This window comes from Varanus komodoensis, unplaced genomic scaffold (assembly GCF_004798865.1).
Source record: "Varanus komodoensis strain SLA01 unplaced genomic scaffold, ASM479886v1 scaffold28, whole genome shotgun sequence".
In the NCBI taxonomy this organism is placed as follows: Eukaryota; Metazoa; Chordata; class Lepidosauria; order Squamata; family Varanidae; genus Varanus; species Varanus komodoensis.
Window position 1 is genome coordinate 1,207,621 of NW_025335727.1, and position 21,047 is coordinate 1,228,667.

At 51.0% G+C, this 21,047-nt stretch overlaps 1 protein-coding gene across 2 annotated transcripts in view; it reads right to left on the reverse strand.

Annotated features, from left to right (window-relative positions):
- EPHB3 (EPH receptor B3) overlaps nucleotides 1–15,116 on the reverse strand; it is an 89,738-nt gene extending 74,622 nt beyond the window's left edge. For both annotated transcript variants that reach the window (XM_044434456.1, XM_044434455.1), the window contains exon 1: nucleotides 14,576–15,116. In XM_044434456.1, coding sequence (XP_044290391.1) covers nucleotides 14,576–14,666 — 91 coding nt within the window. In that variant the 5' untranslated portion in view covers nucleotides 14,667–15,116. The remainder of the gene's footprint in view (nucleotides 1–14,575) is intronic.
- Between the last annotated feature and the right edge of the window lie 5,931 nt (nucleotides 15,117–21,047).

The following is a 21,047-nucleotide window of genomic DNA, read 5'->3' on the forward strand; positions in this document are numbered from 1 at the left end:
GGAGCATGGGAGCGTGTTTTCTGAACCCTGGCAGAAGCCACCTCCTAGAAATGACAAACACACTGCAGGTGCCTGGAGTTTTATGGGAGGTCAAATGCTCTCATCTCCAGTTGACGGCTCTTGCCCTGCTTTCCCCACTGCTTCTTCCCTCTCCTTTTTGCTCCACAAAAATTCCATTAAGGAGGAAAAGATGGGATCACCACACAGCCTCTTTTAATTGGTACCATCTGGACAGACGCCATTTCCTCCTTCTGCACCTCGGTGTCAAGACCTTGGAAATAGTCACCAGAGACCTACAGACATTACCTGATGCCCTCCAGATGTTTTGGACTACAGATGCTACAGTTCCACGGCTCATGATGATTGTGTATGATGGGAGTTCTAATCCACCAGATCTGGAGGGTACCAGGCTGGGGAAGACCGAAAACATGACTCACCATTCCTTTCATCAGACTCAAACGAGTTCTTCCAGGAGTCATGGCTACAACTTCCATTGGAACTCACAGGCTGGGACGGGTGGGAAGTGCCCTCCACCAACGTTCAGAGGTCACAAAAGGTACATCTTGGCTTTAGAGGCAAACCAAATGTTATGTTGGGATTCTGAGCCGGGAATCCCTGAAGTAACTTTTTTCCCCTACGAGAAGCAGCTGGAGGAAGCAGCTCCATCTAAATCTGGGCTATGGCACAAGGGAGAGGTGGTAAAACTAAAGCTCAGTCCAAGCCAGTTGAAGGATAACCTTTCTCATGTATCTGCTGGGCCCTAAATCAGTAAATTCTCCAAGTGCCTGTGCCAAAAGAATGGACGGGGAGAACTACCAAGAAGAGGGCCTCTTTAGTCGTGGCACCACAGTGGTGGAATGAGGTTTCCTGGGGAGGTTCATCTCAATGTTATAAATCTGTTATTTTTTAAACTTTCCATACTGCTGGGGCTTACTTTGATTTCTACTTCTATTTTATACTATACATTTACATTTTATAGGATATCCTAAGTTGTATGGTTTTAATTGTTATGAAAAGCTCAGAGAGGTTCAGAGATCGAGCAACATACAAATGTAATAAGCCAACAATTATCCTTCCTGTGCAGCACCTTGTGTCTTCCTTTAGAGCAGCAGGATGGGCAGCCAGAAGACCTCCAGATGATTTGGCCTCCAGCTCCCAGAAGCTCTGCTAGAATGCCCCACGGTCAGGAAGACCAAGAGTCCACAACATCTGGGGACCTACTTTCTGCCCACCCCTGCTTGGACAAGGCTTCCCCAAGCTGGTACCCGCCCACTGTGCTGGAGTGTCAGGGGGATGCTGGAAGTTGTAGTCCAACAGAAGTGAAGGGCACCGGAGTGGGAAAGACTGATAACTAGACTAAGGGGATTAAGCATGTCCTCAGTACATAACCTTCCTATTTTAATTTAGCACATATTCTATCCCATCCCATCTGTACAAGTAAATAAGACTGGGCATTAAATTTATGAGCATAATATCTATAAACACTTCCCAAGGATTCTCATCTAAATAAAATGTAATTATGGGTTGCCTCTAATGATGGCTTTGTGTTAACAGAAAACACTTCAGGTCTTCCCATGCGAAGCACCCACAGTTTGGCGATTCCCCTACCTAATGCAGCCGTTCCTGAGGACTGGGAGACCCTCTGGAACAATTGTGGACTGCTAGAAATGGAGAGAACCCATTAAAACTGCTCTTATTCAAAAGTTCAGTGCTACAACACTAACATTTGAGCCAAACCATAGCCATTCTTTGTGTTAATAAATAATTTTGGAAAACAATGCATTAAAAAAGAATTGAAATATTTTTCACGGGAACATATGACATTCAGAAAATTCCCATTACAGGTTTTTTTTTCTTTTTCCTATAGGAGAGGAGCCAGGAATGGGAATTGACTGGGGACTTGGGAGATATTGAATCAGACTCAGAATGTTATTTATGGTCAAGATTATTGGGGTAAACAGAGCTCTATCAAGAAGTAATTTCTGCAGTATGTACCGTTCCCAAATAGAAGATGGATGAACTCCATAAAGGATGCTGCAGCCTTGAATTTATAAGAGGTGAGCAGGGCTGTCAAGGACAAGACATTTTGGAGGGCTTTCATTCACAGGGTCGCCATAACTCGAAGATGATGTGATGACACAAAACGACAACGAATGTACACTCCAAACTGGTATTTAAAATATAGAAAAGGGGCCAAAGCACACAGTCTCGCCCTGTTCAGGCAAGTCTGGGTACCTTGAAAGCTTGAGATGAGCACTGCTGTTACTCTATGATCTAAAAATTTGCTACCCAAATATCTTGAAACGAGCCTTTAAATCTGTCGCCCTCCAGCAAATTCTTTGTGAAGTATCAAAGAAACAGACCCTAAAAGGTGTCCGGCACTAGCACACCTCCAGCTACAGAGCGCCAGCTTCAAATTCAAAGGCCTTACAATGCTTTAAAATGAATATGCCATAGAATACATCTAGGAGTCCACCACGGCTGGCAGTTCTGCAACCCCAGAGCAGTAATCACTTAAAAATACAGAGGGACGGAATCCAGGCAAGTCAAAGAGGGTCCTTCCCAAAGCAGAGATGAGCCCTTGCTGTGCCCTTCTTTGAAGGAGCACAGAGAAAGCGGAAACGCTCTTCCTTTCACCCGTATTATTTTTAAAATAATTTCTAGCAACACTGGAAAGGAATCCAGAAAGCTTCAAGCACAGCAGGTTCCTGGGAAACCGACTTCTGCACCAGCGGCCCAATTGGTACCTAGGAAACCATAAATACCAGGCAACTGGCATTCCGCTTCCAAAACCCCAGCAAGGCTTAACTTGAAACCTCTGACTCCCAACGTCACCGCGCCAATGCTCCTGGCTCACACACGGGGCTGCACTCTCTAGCCGCCATTAACTGTTTCTCCAGCGCAGCGCTCCGGCTGCCATTTTGGGCTCCTCCAACAGCTACAAGGATGTCAAAACATGGCCCCAAAAGAAGATGAGATATGCACCTCAGTGCCTTGGAAGCCCCATCAGCGTGAATCATATTTGTGTAAACCGACTGCATTACCACACATACCCTGGAATTTGTGGAGAGAAATTGTGCAGAAGAACGGGAGCTTTTCCTCTTCTGGTCAAGACTCAAGAGGCAAGACCAGCAGCGGGTGTGCCTGGGAGCACACCTTATTCCCGCAGGTCCTGTCGGAGCAACAAGCAGGCCGGGGCTGGGGAAACTTGAAGCCCGATTCTCATGTGCTCGTCTTGGCTTGCAGAGTCAGGTTCCAGCCGCCCGTCCCTCCCTCCTGCTATTCTCTTCTTAGTGACCCGTGGCTTCCCCTGCTTGACCTCACCACCACCTCCAACTCATCAATCACAGACTTGCCCCTGCACCGCAGGGAAGACAGGCAGGAGCTGCGCCTCTCTCCAGTTCCCTCGTTCTCTCAGACTGCATCTCTCCACCTTCCCCAGCACCGGAGGCCTCCCAGGCGCCGGCCGGCGAGCGGAGGAACAGCGAGATCTGCAGTTATCCTCACGCTGGAAACACCCCACGACCCCACCATCTCCCTCCTGTTCTACCACAGAAACAGCTCGCCTAACCCAAGCAGGTGCAAAAGCAGCGAGTTTCACCAAAACCACATTTTGTTTCGACTGTATGGCAAAACAAGCAACTATCAGAAACTAGGAGCCAAGTTTCTGTCTCGTTAATTCAAATCAGTGTGCGGAATTCCACTCCACCCTGACTTGTGTGGCCTTCCTGGCTACTGCTCGGCTCTCTGACCCCATCGTCCCCAAACCTCGCCACTCAGCACCACCCCCTTCTCGCCAGCAGTACACTCCTGACTCTGCAGCCCGTGCAGAGTGTTTCCCTTGACAAAGCTGCATTTTTTAAGGTTTCAGCTGCAGAAACAGCACATTCTGTAGCTGATAATTGTCGAAAGAACTGTGAACGTGCCACGATGCTACGGTAGCACCGCCAACCATATTGGGGGGGGGGGGATGTGGACGGTGGATGGTGGACGGGGATTGTGAGCCCGTATTTTGCTTCGCTGGGGTTAGTTAGAAACCGGCCCCCTCCTTGCATATCACACGCACCTTTCTTCCCAGGGTGAACTAATTCAATGACGTGACCTCGGCCAGGCACACAGAGGTGGCCAAGAGAGAAACACAGGCCATGAATGCACAGGAACGGCACCACAGCCGTGGGCAAGTGCCCTGCCGAAACGCTTTCAGCCTCCCCAGACCCAGCTGGTGGCGGCAGACTGGGCTTTGTCCTGTATTTGTACCCAACCTCTGGAACCGAAAGGGGTGCTTAGCCCCCTCTTTTCAACGCTTCAAAAGAGAACACGGAAGGCGTTTAAGGTAGCCGGCTGCCGCATTTACAGCTATTTTTAGCTAATTTAATATTTTGCTGGAAGACTGTTTTGTACTGACTGGTTATCCTCATTAACGATTTTCATTGTTTAAGTTTAACACTGCTCCTGTTTTGTTCCCAATTTGCTTCTCTCGCTCTTTCTTTCATTGCCACCAGCCAGCTTGGGGGCTTTTTGAGAGGGACAGAATTTCTACAGGAACAACAGTCTTCAGAAAGGGTACATTTGTGCGCAGTTCTGGTTGGTGTGTTGCAGAAATTTCGGGCACCTTACAGGTGTGAGGGGTTGGAAATGTATGGCCAAGGGACCTGGGCTGCCATCCCAAGGAACTTTAAATAGAGAGAAAGCACTGCTGAACCCAGTAGGACTTTTTCTGAGAAAAGGTATACAGATGGCACTGTACAAGATCCCTTGTTGGATTTTCTTACTGAGAAGTGCACAGAGCTTACTGGCAAATCTCCCAACATCTCTGAAAGACGCGTCCATTGCTAGGACAAAATGTCTGGAGAGATTCAGGCTGCAGAAGGCTTTTTCTAGCACTGTTCAAGAGGGGAAGGGGTAGAAAAGAGCAACTGCCAAGGATCAGGGGCTGCGTCACCAGCCTCAAGAGGGAATGTGGACTCTGCGCATTTAGAGGAAGTCTGCTTGGGAGAACATGGAGCAGCCGTGAGGATTGATTTATAAAATTATACATGATGTGGAGAAAGTAAAGACAGAGAGATCCCCATTGTAGCTCTAGACCTTGAGAGTCACACAAAGATACTGATCATCCAGTAGATGCAAGATGAGCGATGGAAATTCTGCATGAAAATACATGTCATTATACTGAGTTGAACTACAGAAGCAAGAAGGGTAAGAAATATTTTGAATGAATGAATACAGGTCCCCAGTTTTGCTGCCACAAGACACAGCCATGGCCAGTGGCCCCCGACCACTTCTTCTCTTTCAGCTCCAAGGGCAGATTCGACCCATGCATGATGCAACTGATCCAAGGAGCCCAGCCATGAGAACTCGCGTGGACGCTTCCGGCGCCAAGTCCCTGCATTTGCGAATGCCGCCTTCCTGAAACCTGGTGCCCCCCAGAGGTGATGGGCTGCAACTCCCAACACCCGCACACAGCATGCTGGGGATGATGGGTGCTGTAGCTCAGCACGTCTCAAAACTGGGGCAAAGTTGCTCCAACGGGTGGGGTGCAAAATCAAGGAAAGGGTCGGAAGCAGATTCTGATGCTGCAAAACCACCCCGTGTTCTTTTGAAGACGTGGTTTCCACTAGTCACACATGCCCTCAAAGCACGGGAGTATACCCAAGACCCTTCTGCTTCGTCTTATTAACTCCTCTCTCAGAGCTGGGTCACAATTTGTGCCTGACCTGCGTAGGCACCAAGGAAGCTTCTGGATTATGTTCGACTAAAAGCCCGAACAGTGTGGATGCCACCTCGAGCACCCAGCTGGCTGTGCAGGTGAAAATCAACCCATCCATCCATCCACACCTCCTGGTCCACCCAGCTCCGTCAGAGGACTCTCCGGCACTGCCCTGGCTCATGCTCATGCAAACAGCCACCCAAAAGGAAGGCATCCGAGGGCCACCAAAGACACTGGCCACGTTCTGCTTTACCAGCCCCTTGGCAACTTCTGAGCAAGGTGAGAGAGGCTGCCTTCACCAATTCTTTGTGCAGGTTCTTCGCCTGGAAACCATCCAGGGAAGGAGGAGGAGGAAGACAAAAAAGGCATCTCTAGGTGGGGAAAGGAAAAGACAGTGCCAGCAGACTTTATCAGAAAGCTCACCCACAGACAGCGTGGCTCTGCAAGGCAATGCCGAGCTGGCAAGCACACGGATCGAGAAACCCTCTGCCAAGCCTTCCCCCCACACACCCTGTCTTGTGCCTGGGGCAGTTACCCAAATCTCCACGCGGCGCTCAGCTCACTTCCTCCCAATGTGCGAACGCTAAACCCATCTGGAACTGTTTAAACCTAAATATCCTTCTCTTCCCCACCCCCCAGTCCAACCTCGGATTCTTCCAAAGTTAAAACAAGCACAGAGATGGGGTGGAAAGGCGAGTGCCAGGCCTGCCTGTGTCCCTCGCTCTCTCCCCACTCCTCATTTTCAGTTTAATTTCTGGGGAACTAGAATAAATCTGGTCCTGGCAATTGGTCAAACCCTACACATTTTTCTCATTAATGGGGGGATGGGGAAAGAGGGGGCCTCAGATTCCACACTGCTGGTGCGTGCAGAAGAGAACGGCACCATCAGCGCCAACACCTCTGCTCTCCCCGTGCCCATGCGTCCCACAAACAGCTTCTCCCCCTCTCGCTCTTGCGGGGGCAAATTGGACAGGCGCAGGCAGAAGGCTAGGGAAGAGCGCAGGATGCAAGGAAATCCTCCCCCCCCACCCCAGAAAGGATTTCACTCTCAAAGTAGCCGGAGCAAATGCCGGAGCAGCTGCCTCCGCCTCCCCATAGCACAAGGAAAGAGGAGGCTCTGGGATGACAAGGCCCGCCGTGACTGACGGGCCTCTCCAGCCATCTTTGAAGAGGGGGAGCGGGGGCGGAACAGAGGGCTGCCCAGAAGTATAAAGATTACTTTGAGTCCCTGGGCAAATCCATGCAACTTTCCCATGCAGGGCAGTCTTCCCCCAAACACAGTGCAGCACATGCGTGTTGCTGATTATATACCAGGTCTTTGCTCCGACACATTTCCAACGTTTTGCATTCCAAGGTGGGGGCTGCAGAACAGGTGTTTGGAGCTTGTGGGATTGTAGAAACATGGAGAGGGAACCGCAAACACACTCGCACACATGCAGGGCTCATGCAAAACGGCACGACCGAGAACACGCGGCTTAAGTTGCGCTTTCAGCACTGGGGTCCAAGGGCTACGCCTCCGAACCCTGACCCCCAGCTCCCCCACATGAAATCTCACTTGTAGTTCCTTGCAATCTCTCCACCCCACCTCAAAAGGAAAGGCTTGGAAATGAAGGAACACCGGTGGGAGCAACGCACACACTCCTTTTCCATGCATGAAGCGTGGCTCTTAGTAAATGAGCGAGCAAACACGGCAAATGCCAACACGGTTATGGGGCATCCAAATTGAAACCCTGGAACTATAATTAAGTCCCAGCAGCAAGCCTTTCCCATGGAACTTGCCTCATTCCACAAACATCACGCAAAGGGGCCTCTCAGAGATGCACCTTTTGGCCCCTCGTGTAATTTCAATGCAAAACGCAACATAGGTGCTTTCGAGTTACAACTGGCAAAACAATGCTAGCTAGGAAATCTTTCCGACAACCGGCCTTGTAAAAGTGCAGAGTTCCATGTGTGTGATGCGAAGACCACAAAGAACTAATGTTTCCCTTGCCAACAGTTTCCCACAGAGAAAGAGACCTGGATGCCTCCTGGAAGCTCCCCGTACTCCTTGAACCAAACACAACTTGTGGTGCCATTCAGACCACTGCCACGGAGAAACACAAAATGATTGTGTTTCCTTTCTCTGTTATTTCTGTCCTCCATAGCTTTGGCTCCAGAATCTCTTTGCCTCTGCCAGGGGGAAAGCAGGCGAAGTGGGCTCTTACCTACTTTCTGGCTTTTAATTTTAGCAAAGTGCCAAGTCTTGAAAACATGCATACTCCGGCTCTACTACCTGCTCATAACCTCTAATAAGACCAATATTTCCACCATCTTTTGATCCCCAGTGCATTAATAAGGCACCTGGTTTTCTATTAATACCATACCTCCTCAAAGCAGTGTTGCACACAAAAGCACACATAAGGGCCCCCACATTTTAAAAACAAGCAGAAAAAAACAAAAATCCCTGTTCGATCCCCCAGAATAAAACTCCGGAACACATGCCAAGTATTTTCATTTCTTTGCTGAATGTATTTCTTAGCCACCATTCAGGACAACAGCTTTCCTGTGGAAGCTGGTTTGGGAATCCAAACTCCCATAAGGGAATCCAGCAAGTCCTGGCAAACCTCTCAGATTCCCATCAGCCACTTTAAAGGGTCAAAGCACAGCTTGGCTCAAAGCCTTAAGTGGAAAACTGGGTGGTTTAACCTACTGGCCTATTTGGCAAAGAACGGCGAACCCCAACTGTTGAGAACAAAGGAACCCAGGGGCCAACTCGAGCTGGTTCTCAAGCATTCTCCTCCCTGTGCCCAACCGACAAGAATTTGGCTGCGCACACATGCGCACCGACACCTGCCTCCATCTCTCCTCCCGCTTGGCACCAAAAAAGGAGACACTCATTCCAGACAAACCAGTTTGTTGTGGCAAGGCAGGCCGAGCTGCAATTGCACAGAGGCAGGGAGGGAAAAAAACAACAACACACACACACCGGCCTCTGAGCCTATCATCCCGATTCCTTGGGATGTTTAATTAAAAGCTCCCAAGTACCCAACCGCCAGCAACGACAGAAACCCAACCAACCTGTGGAAAGAGAAATGCTTTGTGCAGTGTGTCAGCCTTCAATGAAGTTCACAGCAAAAACACTGAGGTAGGAATCATTAGAAGCAAGAGGTCTCCGTCATACGCCACGCCAGGAGAAAACACATGACAATTTAGCCAGAGTTTCAGCACGCTAGGCGGCTCAGTGCTTGCCCGTGTAACCCGAGGTGAAGCTTCGTTAGGCACCAAAAAATGAAGGGGGTAAGAAAAATACCGAGAACAGCATGTGGGGAGCAGGCCTGAGAAACGCATGCGATACGCCTTGCACGTTTGCCCTCGCCGCCAATTAGCAGGCTGCTTCTCTGGGCACAAAGGAAGAGCCTTCCTTTCCCCATATGGATGAACCAGCTTGCAAAGAAGCGGAGATTTAATGAGCTCGGCCTGGACTTCCAGAGTTCTGTGACCAGATTTCTCTCAGCTTTATCCTAAAGCATCAACATAACAGCAGGCCTCTCATCCCTGTTGGGAGAGGAGACAGTTCGCTGAACTGTAATTAAAAAGAAAGCACATCTCTGCCCATCAAGAAAATACCTGACAGCATCGATACGTGGAGGGGAGGGTACCATCTCATACATGACGCACAGTTCGCCAAATCTAATGTGCACGAAGACACGCAAGCGTGTTTATATATTGGGATTTCTCTTAGTGCAGAAGTGAAAATGCTGTAGAATCAGACTTACCAGGGCTCAATGTTTCCTTCAAGCCTAGCCCCATCTTTCTCTCCCTCCCTGTTCAATTTCCACCCCAACAAAACTTGGAGGAGGTGACACAGAAGGGCAATTGATCTCCCCTCTTGTCGCGTACCCACCGGGACACTCAGCATTAAACTTACCTGGAATCGTTTCTCCCATCACCCAGTTCCGTTCTGTCATAAGGCGGCTTGATTTGGCATCCTGCTTTGCCCACAAATATGTTTTGGGCAATTGAAGGGAAATCCACCTTTTCAAGCACTGCCACAACACGGTGACGGTGGTGAAAGGATCTTAAGATATCACTTATTGGTGTTAAGAGGGGTTGCGTGGGTGCTTTGAAGCACAGGCCCGTGGGAACACAGATCAAAGTACTGTATTCTCCCAGTTCATCCCAAAGAGCCACCTTCTCCCAGTGCTCCAGCAAGGAGTTGTTAAGGCACTCACAGGAGTACAGGAAACCTCAGCAAAGCGCAGCCCCGGAAACCTGTCCCACCAAGCTAGCCCAGACAAAGGAGGACAGAAACCCGCCAGGATCAGGCAGGGAGACGGCGGTTCTTGCCCTGCCTGTCCTCCTCGAGATCCAGGCCTCTCTCTCGGCCCCCGTGCATACCTGCCCACCTGGGCACAAAGGAAGAGCTGGCAGGAACGGCTGCCTTTGCTCCCGGAGCAGCATTAATTCCTTCCCTCGTGCTCAGCCCGGGGAGAGCGAGGGCATTGGGGGCCCACTCCACCGGCTGGAAATTGCATCAAAAGCACTAAGAGCTATAGAAAATGTGATTTGATGCACTTTAAATTAATACCATCTCGTTTTTCTTCTCTCAGACCAGAGGCTTGGCTTCCCGGGACAGGGGAATGGGGATCCCGGCCTGAAGGGGGGAGCCAGCCACAGCGGGCGAAAAAAAGAAAGCTTGCATTTTTCCCCCTGGAAAGACTGAAATGGAGAGCTAGCTCCGTTCCCTCCTAGGCTCTCCGGCCAAGCTAGAGAAACGTATTCCTAGGGGGCCCTCGGCTCCCCAGCCAAGCACCTTTGCCAGAGAAAGCCACTGCTGTTGCTCTGGCCAGAACATTCCTTCTCCGGCAGGCTGAGGCGCTGCTGAACCAGAGAAGAAAAACACATTGTAACTTCAAACAGAGCCAGCACGCTTCGACAGAAACCTAGGGGGAGAAACCATTTTCTGCCCAGCCGTACAAAGCCCTCACTGAGTGGCCGCGGATAGGGGGTCCCCCTCCAAGCCCCTCCACTGCCCCCCACTCTTGCACTCCCTCTGCAAAGGAACTGGACACCCCGCAGCACCCTTGCAGGTCAGCTTATGACATTTGTGTAGGGCAGTGAAGCAACACAATGCCACAGAGCCTCACTGTGATTTTTTTAAAATGCCAGACGAGTCAAAAAACTGTGCGCGCGCGCACACACACACACACACACACCCCGACCACAAAGTCCCAGGGCTCACGGGTCGAGGCAAGGAGGTAACAAAACTAGCTCGGAGTTACACATTTTTGGCACCCAAACTTGACAAGGCAGAGTGAAGTGACGAGATCCTCGGTTACTAAGCAGCTGCGGTTTATACAGAGTGCGTGCGCATGGATTTATGGCTGCTGTGGATTTATTATTAGCATTAAAAGTAATGTATACACTAGATTTACAGTAACTGCTCCAGTGCTACAACTGCGCGTCAGGAAGCAGCTTTGTGAAAAGCTTTTCTTTTCATTTTTTTAAGTGGGTACCTGTACAAAAAAAAAAAAAAAAAAGGGAAAAAAAAACAGCCAAAGAGGATGAAAAAGGAAAAAATGCAAGTGCAAGACACTCCTGCTGGTTTAAGGGACAAGCAACCTCGATCCATAAAGTGAAATCACAGCAGCTGCCATAGACACACTCCATCAGTTTACACAGAGTCCGACTGGAACAAAAGCTGGATAAAGCAGCGTGGGTTAGAAAGCCAAACTTTGGAACCGTGCCCCTGCGCACGTTCATAGCCTCCAAATTGGCACCTCCAACACAAGCTTTCGCAGAGCTCAGCTGTATTGCTGGACCTTTCCATATTCTTCAACTTGCCCTTCACCGCTTTTTCACCTGGGACAACAAGTTTGGCCCACAAACCCCGACCCTCACGGATCTGTTACTGCCATCAACCCACTGAACAGGGCAAAAGGAAGAATTCAGGTCTGCCTCCCAACATGTCAGCTTAGACGCAGCATTAAAGCAATAAGCTATGGAACAGGTCATACCCGTACACACGCCAACCAGGGAATGTAGCAGAATCAGGACAAAAACAAGGCCGTATAAAGTAGGAGGAGGAGGAGAAAACGCCAACACCAGTTTTAGAAGTGCAGTGTGTTGTATTCACAGAGACAGCAAACACTTGGGAGTAGGGAGAATTTCAGATGTTCTTTGCCGTAAGAGCTAGGACGAGTGCTCTTTGCACGCCCCAGGCCCAGATAACAATGAGGAAAACTCTTCTTTTCCAGCACTCTGCCAGCCAGGCACAAACAGAAGGGCCCTTGCAGGGAAATGCTCTCACAGGCCCGAAAATATCTGGGGGGAGGCATCTCTAGTCTACAAAGGGGGTGCCAGCGCTGAAGCCTCATCGCCCCGTTGACTGGATGCGTAGAGAATGTGTTCTTTCTAGACAGAAAGAAAGAGCTCCAACGTGACTCTGTGCAACGGCCAAGGTAATTTGGAAGCATTTTTCTTTTCTTTCTTGGAAACTCTTAAGTTACAAGACAACTTGGAAGAAGTGAAGAAAGTTCCTTTCTCTCTGCCTGGTCTCCAGCCCTGCCATGCACAAGCGAACGGGCGTCCATTTCACCACAAATGCAGTGCCTTTGCTACCCTTGAAAAAGAATGCATCTGGGAAAGAAAACTTGAAGCCAGTGTCAAACAGGGAGGGAAAAGGAAGAATTCAAAAGCGTGGTTTGAACGTATCCCAAGCAAAACAATACTGATACTGAAAGGTTTAACGATGTTTTCTGTGAACAGCGAGATATGTTTGATGTATTTCAGAAAATTCCCACAAACCCAATTTTAATATAGCAACCTTCCATGGCGGCGGTGGTGTGCAACCGGAGAATACAAGCTGAGCTTTAAAAACTGGTTCCAGGGCCTGATAATCCATCAAATATGTTCACGAAAGACATCTTAAAACCTGTATTACTGCTGTTCAACATGTTGAAGGCGTGCTTTCAACTCTCCTGTTTCCTGTGTGGCACTGGCTTTAAGGTTCAGCTTCACACAAAGAACAAGATGTGCCAGGAGATTTTCTGAGCTGAATCTGATGACCAGCACCTTTTCCGACAGCAATGCTCACTGGCATGCATCCTTCAAGCCACTAATGTTTAAAAAATTTCCATCAGCACTGTAAGAGGCAAAGAGAGACCACCACCATCTTGACCGCTTCCGTTTAGCATGCAACGGAGTTAAAACTGTGTTCTCCCAGTTCTTGAAGGATCAACCCGCTGGATTTCAGCAAGGCTTGTGAGCATCACCATCTCTGCTGGCCTTCTGAGTGAAACAGAAGGGAGAAGAATCTGAACTTAACTGCGTGTATAAGAGAGGCCAGCAATAAAACTATTGCTGTTTTGGTGGGGATAAGATAAGTATTAGGAGAAACAGTCTCCATTTGGAACGTAAGCCCCCCTGCTTCAAGTAAATGACTCTGTACTTTACAGAAGTGTCCTTTGGACTTGAAATGGGAATGGGAGGGAGCCAGGATAGAGAGAGAGCCATGGCACAGACCATCTCCAGGTAGCCCAATCTGAACTTTCACTGGCAGAAAAATCCGTTCATTTGTCCTCTCCATGCTACAAAGATCAACAATGAGAATGAAGTCAGGAGCTTTCTTCAACAGCTTCTATTTCTGAGGTTTGCTTGCAACTCACAGGAGCATCAGAAGTAAGTATAATTTAAACACAAGCATCTGAATTTGTCCTATTTTTGTTTTAAAGCCCAGGATAAACTACTTGATTTGCTTCACCTATTTAATGTAGGAAAAGTAGCAGCGCTCCTCATTTCTCCCTCATTCTGGTCTGAACACACCATGCCCTGCTAAGTGCACAGTAATCTACCCATTTCATAATTTGAATTTTAAGTAACAGAGAAGTCTAGCGTTGCTCATGGTTGAAATACAGTAAGCCAATGATGCACAGATAATGCCAACAGATTGAGGCCTCTCTCTCACCTGCCACTTACAGCGCGATCACCTCCGAAACCTAACGAATGCATCACTCTACCACCCACACAATGGGAAGCCAACTAATTGCCTCGGTCCTGGACTGCTAGCCTGCCTCCTTCCTTCCTTCCCTTGCACCCTTTATAAGCTAGCTGTTTAATACTGTGTCACAAAGCAAAAGCTCGTGATTATGGGAGGATGGGGCCCTCCCCAGTGCCTCTCTTTGCACGGGGTCAGGAAGCGAAACCCGAGTGCCCATTCGCCTGCAAGAACCCAGAAAGCCCAAGTAAACTAGAGATGGGATTTGGCTGGATCTCTGGCCAAGCTTCACATTTGCAGGAGCCTCTCCCGAGATCACTGCTTTGACGGGTGCTTCTTGCAATAGGGCTGCTAAGTCCACGGAGCAGAGGAAAAGGAAAGAAATGCTCAAGTATGGGGTGCTCTTGGGAATGTGTGGGGGGGGCAGCCACTGCCCATCCCCAAAAGACAGACAATGGCCTCTTCTCAGGCATCTGTCCTAGACAATGGCTACGCATTCTTGAGCATGTATATGGACACTGGACAGCATTTACCTCTGGAGGTCACCCCTCAGTCCAAAGTAGGCTATACTGATGGAAGGGGAGAGGTAAGGGAGATGTCCCTCTCGGGGAAGGAGTGAGGCGCTGCCATTCCCAGGGGGTTCACCCACAACTCCCTCCCCCCACACACATGCACACAAGCAGAATAAATGCGGGGTCTGATTGACGTCTGGGCACTCACAATGCGACCCCACGCACGTCCACTCAGAAAAAAAGTGCTGCTCAGCCCCATGGGACTTACTCTAACGTAAACGCGCGCAGGGATCAGTGCGCGAACAGCGGAGACTTGGGCGATTTTCCGCCCAGGGTCGGGCACGGCCCCCCCACCCTCGGCCTCCCCTTCGCGGCTCTCACCTTCCAAGGCGCGGCCGCCGCCCGGCAAGACGAGGAGCAGCAGCAGCACCGGGAGCAGCAGCTGGGACGCCCCCGGACGGGCTGCGGCCATCGCGAGGCCGAAGCCCGGCGGGGCAGCGACACAATCCCGAGCTCCGGGTGGGCTCGGATCTCGGCGCCGCTGCTGCTGGCGGCGGCCGGCGGCGGCGGCGGGGAGCGCAGGATGCGCCTCCGCTCCTGGCTCCGAGTCTCCCAGCTTTAAACTCCCGCGATTACACTCCTCCGGCGTCGGTCTGGTACTCCGGCCGAGTCCGAGCTCGCTCGCTCGCCCGCCTGCCCACGGGGGCTCGCACTCCGCGCGAGAGAAGCGTCTCCCTCGCTCGCCAGCCCTGCCGCTGGACGGAGCCCCGCGCCTCGGAGCTGAGCTCCCGCCTCTTGCCAAGCGGATCTTCGACGGGCTTTCCCCAACTGGTGATCCTCCCCAGAGACTCGCCGGTTCCGAGAGGTCGAGCCGCCCGGGGTAGCCCAGCCCACGCCGCGTCTTCTCGGCTGGGTCCGGCGCGTTTGCAGCGGTCCAGGCCGGTGCCGCTCAAGGGCTTATCCAGCCAGACATGCCGCTTTGCTCAATCCGGGACAGTTGCAAACCGGACCGCTCGGGGGCAAAAGCGCCGCTGATCCTGCGGTCGTTCCGGGCCAGTCCCGCTGCGGGCTTCTCCGGGCCCTCGTGCACGGTCTGGACTGGCCCGATCCTGAGCGCCGGCGGGGCTGAAGCGCCGATCCCTGGGAGGCTTGGAGCGGTCCCGGCCCCGAGTCCCGCGCCTTCGCCCGGGCTCGTGGGAGGCTTCCTCCGCCGCGGTAGGTCCTTCGCCGTGCACAGACCGGGAGGCTGCGTGCACAGTGGCTGCCAGCGACCCCCGAGCTCCGGACGCAGCTGGCCCCGGCCGCACTCCGGAATCCTCTCGCAGCCGCGCACGCTCTCGCACTGGGGGTACCAGCACCACCGCGGCGGCTCAGACCCAGGGGGCGTGGCGCAGCTGCCCATCACGCGCCCGAACGCGCCCCTGGCAACCTGACGCCCACTCGGCGCGAGAGAGAGACTGGGGGCACGCCCCTAACAACGCTAAGCTCCCCGCTGATTGGGTGGCGGGTTCTCGGTGGGTTGCCGCCTTCGAAGGCGGGGCTCGGGCCAAGGGGCAGGGCTCTAGTGAAAGTTGAATTGGAAGAGGCGGGGACGCTACGCCAATCAACGGGAGCTGTCTCCGCCCTTTTTCTTTTCTCATCCACCCCCATTGGCCAAGTAGGAGCACAGCGAGGAGAGCGCTCCACCTAGTGGCTGAGAGTGGAATTATCCACCCGTACAGCTCTTCCACTCCCATTCATAGAAGAAGGATGAAAGAGGAGGGGGAGGGGGAAGAGATCAATCGAATAAACTAGAGTTGCCTTCCTCAACCTGGCACCTCCCAGTTGCGTTGGACTGCAACGTCCATCATCCCCAGCCAGCCAATGGCTGTGCAGCCTGGGAGGTGATGGAAAAAGTAGGCCAGCACATCTGACAGGCATCAGGTTGGGAAAGGGAAGAGTCGGAAGTTGTTCCCAAAGAAAGGAAATGCGAGGCTGAATTGGGCAGATGTGATCTGGCAGCCGGTTCCTCGGGTGTGCTGTTGTTGTGAGTTCCCCTGCCGATGCTCGTCAGCCATCCCGGCCAGGCAGGTATGAGCTGGAGCGGAGAGCACACGAGGCTTCCCCATGTTTGCATTTCAACACAGGTGCAAGAAGCCCCCCGCCCCCCACTCCTTAGGAAAGCATCGTAGGGAAGAGTCCCCTTCCACCGTTCTCCTGGGGAGGCAGTAGCACAAACTGCAAGCCTCGTGCCAGTTCTGTGCACCAGCAAAGGACCGGTGAGTGTGGAAGAAGTGCTGTCAACTTGGTGTGTGCTGAAGGAGCGTGCACAACGCCCCATGTGGAAGCATTGTGGGAAACATGCTTAGCCACCTTCGGTCTATCCAGCCCCTGACCACACTAGGCTTCCAGGCACTGTTCTCTCCTTGTGCTCCCCGGAGAAGCTGAAAATCATAGCTGGAAAACTGTGCCACTGGGACACAGCCCCTCCTTCCGTACCAGATCAGCACTTGTCAAGTCTCATCACTTCTCCATCTAGTCCCAGGATAGGTCATCTAGTGACCTCCAAATGTGGGGACTGCAATTCCCATCAACCCCACCAGCATGGGCAATGGAAGTTGTAGGCCAACAGGGTACCAGGCTGTAGGAAGCTGTTCTGGTCATCTTTTCAGCAGAAGAGAATGCCCCGGGACAGCATGGATAAAACAGAATTAAATAGGAGTAGAGTTCAAAGGGTCCTATAAGGCCATCAGGTCTAACCCCAGTTCTGCTTCCACATGGAGTCCCCCATTCGGCTGCAGGCCTGCACCTTTCCAGTTTAGCAAAAGTGACTTGACAAGCAAGCTTGATGGATAGCTATGCAGGCAGGCCTTTCCAGCTGGGAAAACTACCCTGTACACGCTCAGAGGCAAGATCACATGCTTACTGCATTGGTTCCAAGATTAAACTGACTCTAAAGTACAATGCCAGGGATTGGATTTTAGGCCCTGTCCTTGTCCAAATTTAAATCCTGCCCAGAAGTCCATCTCTGCATCATAAATTCCTGGTTTTTGCTTTTTCCCTATTTTACATACAGCCACAACTGTACAGGGATGGCAGGTTCCAAGGTAACATAAACAAAAGACTGGCCTCTGCCTTGAGGCACTTGCAGTATAATTGCAGCCTATGAAGTGAGGAGGGAAATATTACGGAGTGAGAGGACAGGCAGGAGAGAGAAAAGCGAACCAAGAGAAGATGAAAGGAAAAGCTATTCTATTCCAGTTGTGGACTGAGGGTTCCACTTCACCTTGGGGAAAGGGGAATGTAGTTATCGAATGGTGGAGGGAAAAGTACCCTGCACATGCTCAGAGGAACTCCTCCGTTTTGTTCCAGGAGGAGACATGGTAAGCCAAGAGAAACTTTGAGGCATCTAGATGGCCAATGAAACCTGGGAGAAGCCTAAGGTTCCTCCCGCTGCAACTTGCCAAGCTCATCCTTGGACCAGGTTGACACAGCAGGTGGAGGAAATGCAACCCCACTGACACACGTCATCTGAATGTGGCTCCTCTGGCCCAGCTCCACCTGCTGCCCTGACAGATACTGGAAGGGTCTGCTGTGCTCTTCCCTCTTGCGCAACACGGACTTGCCCCACCTCTGCTGGCATGCATTGCTTTCTCCTGAGTGCATCAGCGAGAGAAACCGGGCTTGCTCTGATTCAGCCCCTGCTCCCTGAAAGCCAGGGCCAGGCAGATCCCATCTCATCCCCTTTTGATCCCCGATACCGAAAGTGTTTGTAAATCTCGTGTGAATCACTGTTCACGAGGCCTCCTCTGCTGTGGCTTTTTGGGAATGTGTCGTGACGGCAGCGGCCGGCAAAGCTCAGGCTAGCCCCCTGGGGCCATTGCTCCCCCGGAAGCCTGGAGCAGCATCGATCTCTGGCTGGGGGGGTGAGTGTGTTCGCTGGTCTAAGCTGCCCTTCACGAGGGGCCCAGAAACCCCGTGGAAAGATCCTGGAGGAGAGAAGGGGACTCACAACAGTGGTCCCCGAATATCGCAACCGCCTGTCATGCAGCAGAGAGAAAAATGGGCATGGCAAGGACAGGTGAGAGAAGCAGGTAGGACCTAGGCCTGTGCTACGCAGCAAGAGAAACTTGAAACGGAAGCTGTGGCACAGCAGTGGAACGGACCTCTCTGGGAGGTGGTGGGTCCTGCTTGGCTTGGAGGCCTTTCAGGAGCAGCGTGTCGTTTCAGGATTCCTGCACAGGGCAGAGGTTGGGCTGAGTGACTTTGCTGGTCCCTGCCAGCTCTTCTCTACGGTGGCGCCCCGGTTGTGGAACGCGCTCCCCAGAGAGGCTCGCCTGGCGCCAACGCTTCTATCCTTTCGGCGTCAGGCGGAAACCTTTTTATTCTCCCAGTACTTTAATTCTTTGTTTACTTATTTTATACTGTTAATTTTAATTTTATATTATTATGTTTGTATCTCAGTGTGATTTTTGTATTTAGTGGTAATTTATTATGTTCTATTGTATTTCAATGTATTTTATTGTGTTGTAAGCCACCCCGAGGCTTCGGCAAGGGGCGGCATAGAAATGTTATAATAATAATAATAATAATAATTGCTAATTTGTTTTAGTGGAGGGTTTATATTTTGACATTGGATGCTGGGCAATTGTTATTGTTTTTTTTTTTTTTTTTTTTTTTTTGGTGTGAGGGGGACTAATTTACTGTAAACCGTCCAGAGACTTTTAAGTATGGGATGGTATTGAAAAGTTTTAAATAAATAAATAACATGCTATCATCTCTCTCAGGCATGGGTAAGGTTTCTGGTGAGCACTGGTCTGGGGAGCTTGTGTGTATGGATTCCATTTCTGTTTCTCTGACCCATTTTCAGTTCTTGGTTTTTAAGGAAAGTGAGAGACAGAAAGAGAATAATGCCCCTGGTTGGCCAGACTGCCTTCTGTGAACTGGCCAATGGAACTTTACTTACACATACAGAATAATTTTCCTAGAAGAGCTATGTGGAATCCAAGGCAGCCTTCACGCTCCTCCTCCCCTCCCTTTGATCTTCACAACAACCCTGTGAGGTAGGCTTGGCTGAGAAGGAACGGCTGGCCCAAAGTCACCCAGAGAGCTTCGTGGCAAAGCGGTGACTAGAACTCAGGTTTCCTGAGTGCTGGCCCACATCTAATGCCACGCTGGAGATACCCTGGCATTTATTTATTTATTTATTTATTTATCTAAAACATTCCTGTGCCGCCCCCATCGCGACAAAGCCTCGGGGCGGCTCACACTGCCGTCATACTAACAGTGGCCTTGCCTTGGAACACGTGCCCGGACCAGCCCAGCGTCTTTCCCAAATGGGCAGCAAGTTGGTCTTGCTTTGCAACTGACAAATGACACCACCGTGTGGCATTTCGGCCTTGGCTCCTTTCTAGGAATCGCGTGCAGAGACCAAACTGCAGCCCACTCGGTTGCTTGAGAGTATCTCCCCCACCCCAACTTCTCCAGGGGGGCTGCCAAAGATGGAACTGCGCCTGGCCTTCTGGAAAGCGGCCACTGGGCGGCTGCTGTTCCTGGAGACCTCGCCCGTGGCCGGCTCTGCCGGGGGGCCCGGACAGCACCCGGAAGCCTGCCTTCATCGGAGGCGAACGGGAACCGCCCTGTCTCATCCATCTGCCAGGTGCCCGTGACGTGGCTTGCAGCCTGGCACTGCGCGAGTTCTGGGCACTTCCTTGCTTTCCTGCCCCCAGGTGTCAAGAGCTTTCAAAAGGAGAGAGGCCCGTCTTTTCATATGTCTCTGCACACAAGAGAGGGAGCAGGTCCTGCAAAGGCTGGGCTGGCGATCACCCAGCATCCAGATCAAGGAAATAGATCGCCTTAGAGTAGGACAAATGCATGTGGGATGCATACTGTGCAGAAATGCACATTTAAAAATATTTTAATTTAAAAAGAAATGCAATTTCGTATTGAGGGAGGCTGTGGACAGGCAGATGCTTGCCTGTTTGTCCACTGTCCAGATAGCAAGTATAGCAGGACAGATTCAAGACCCTGTGACTTTTCCATCTCACTCGGGAGCCAGTGTGGTGTAGTGGTTAAGAGCATGGGACTGGGACTCAGAGGATCCGGGTTCTAGTCCCCGCTCAGCCATGGAGCCAACTGGGCGACTTTGAGCCAGTCACAGACTCTCAGCCCAACCTACCTCACAGGGTTGTTGTTGTGGGGATAAGATGGAGGAGGAGAGATGATATAAGCTGCCTTGAGCCCTTTGTAGGAAAAAGGCAGGATATAAATCTCAATATAAATAAATAAATGGTTCTTTATCTTGAATGGGGCTTAGGTGGTGCAGTCCTTCACATACAGTGTCTAAAACAGGCCACCTGGCTGCACCAGGCCTGCAGCAGGGAGCCCCCTGAACTGCATTGCCAACACCGCCAGCGAAACTGGCATCCTGGTGACGATCACCTACTAAATGAAAGAAGAAAGTACAAAAGCAGAACCACAGCTGAACATTAAAAAAATGAAAATCAAGCCTGCAGAATAATTATAGAACTTTGCTTTCAACAAGGAAGAAATCGAAATTATGAAAGAATTTGCATACCTCAGCTTGGTCATCAGTTCAAATGGAGGCAGCAGCCAAGAAGATTGAGCCTTGGAAGGGCAGCAGTAAAGGAATTAGAAAAAAATCCTCCAGTGCTTGGATGTTTCACTGGAGACCAAGGTCAAGATAATCCAAACTATTGTATTTCAATTCACTATGTAAAAGTGTGAAAGCTGGACAGTGAAGAAAGCTGGCAGGAGGAAAATGGATGCATTCAAGGCCTGGTGCTGGAGGAGAGCCTTGCAAACATCCTGGTCCAACAGAAAGACCAACAAGAGGGTTCCAGATCAAATCAAG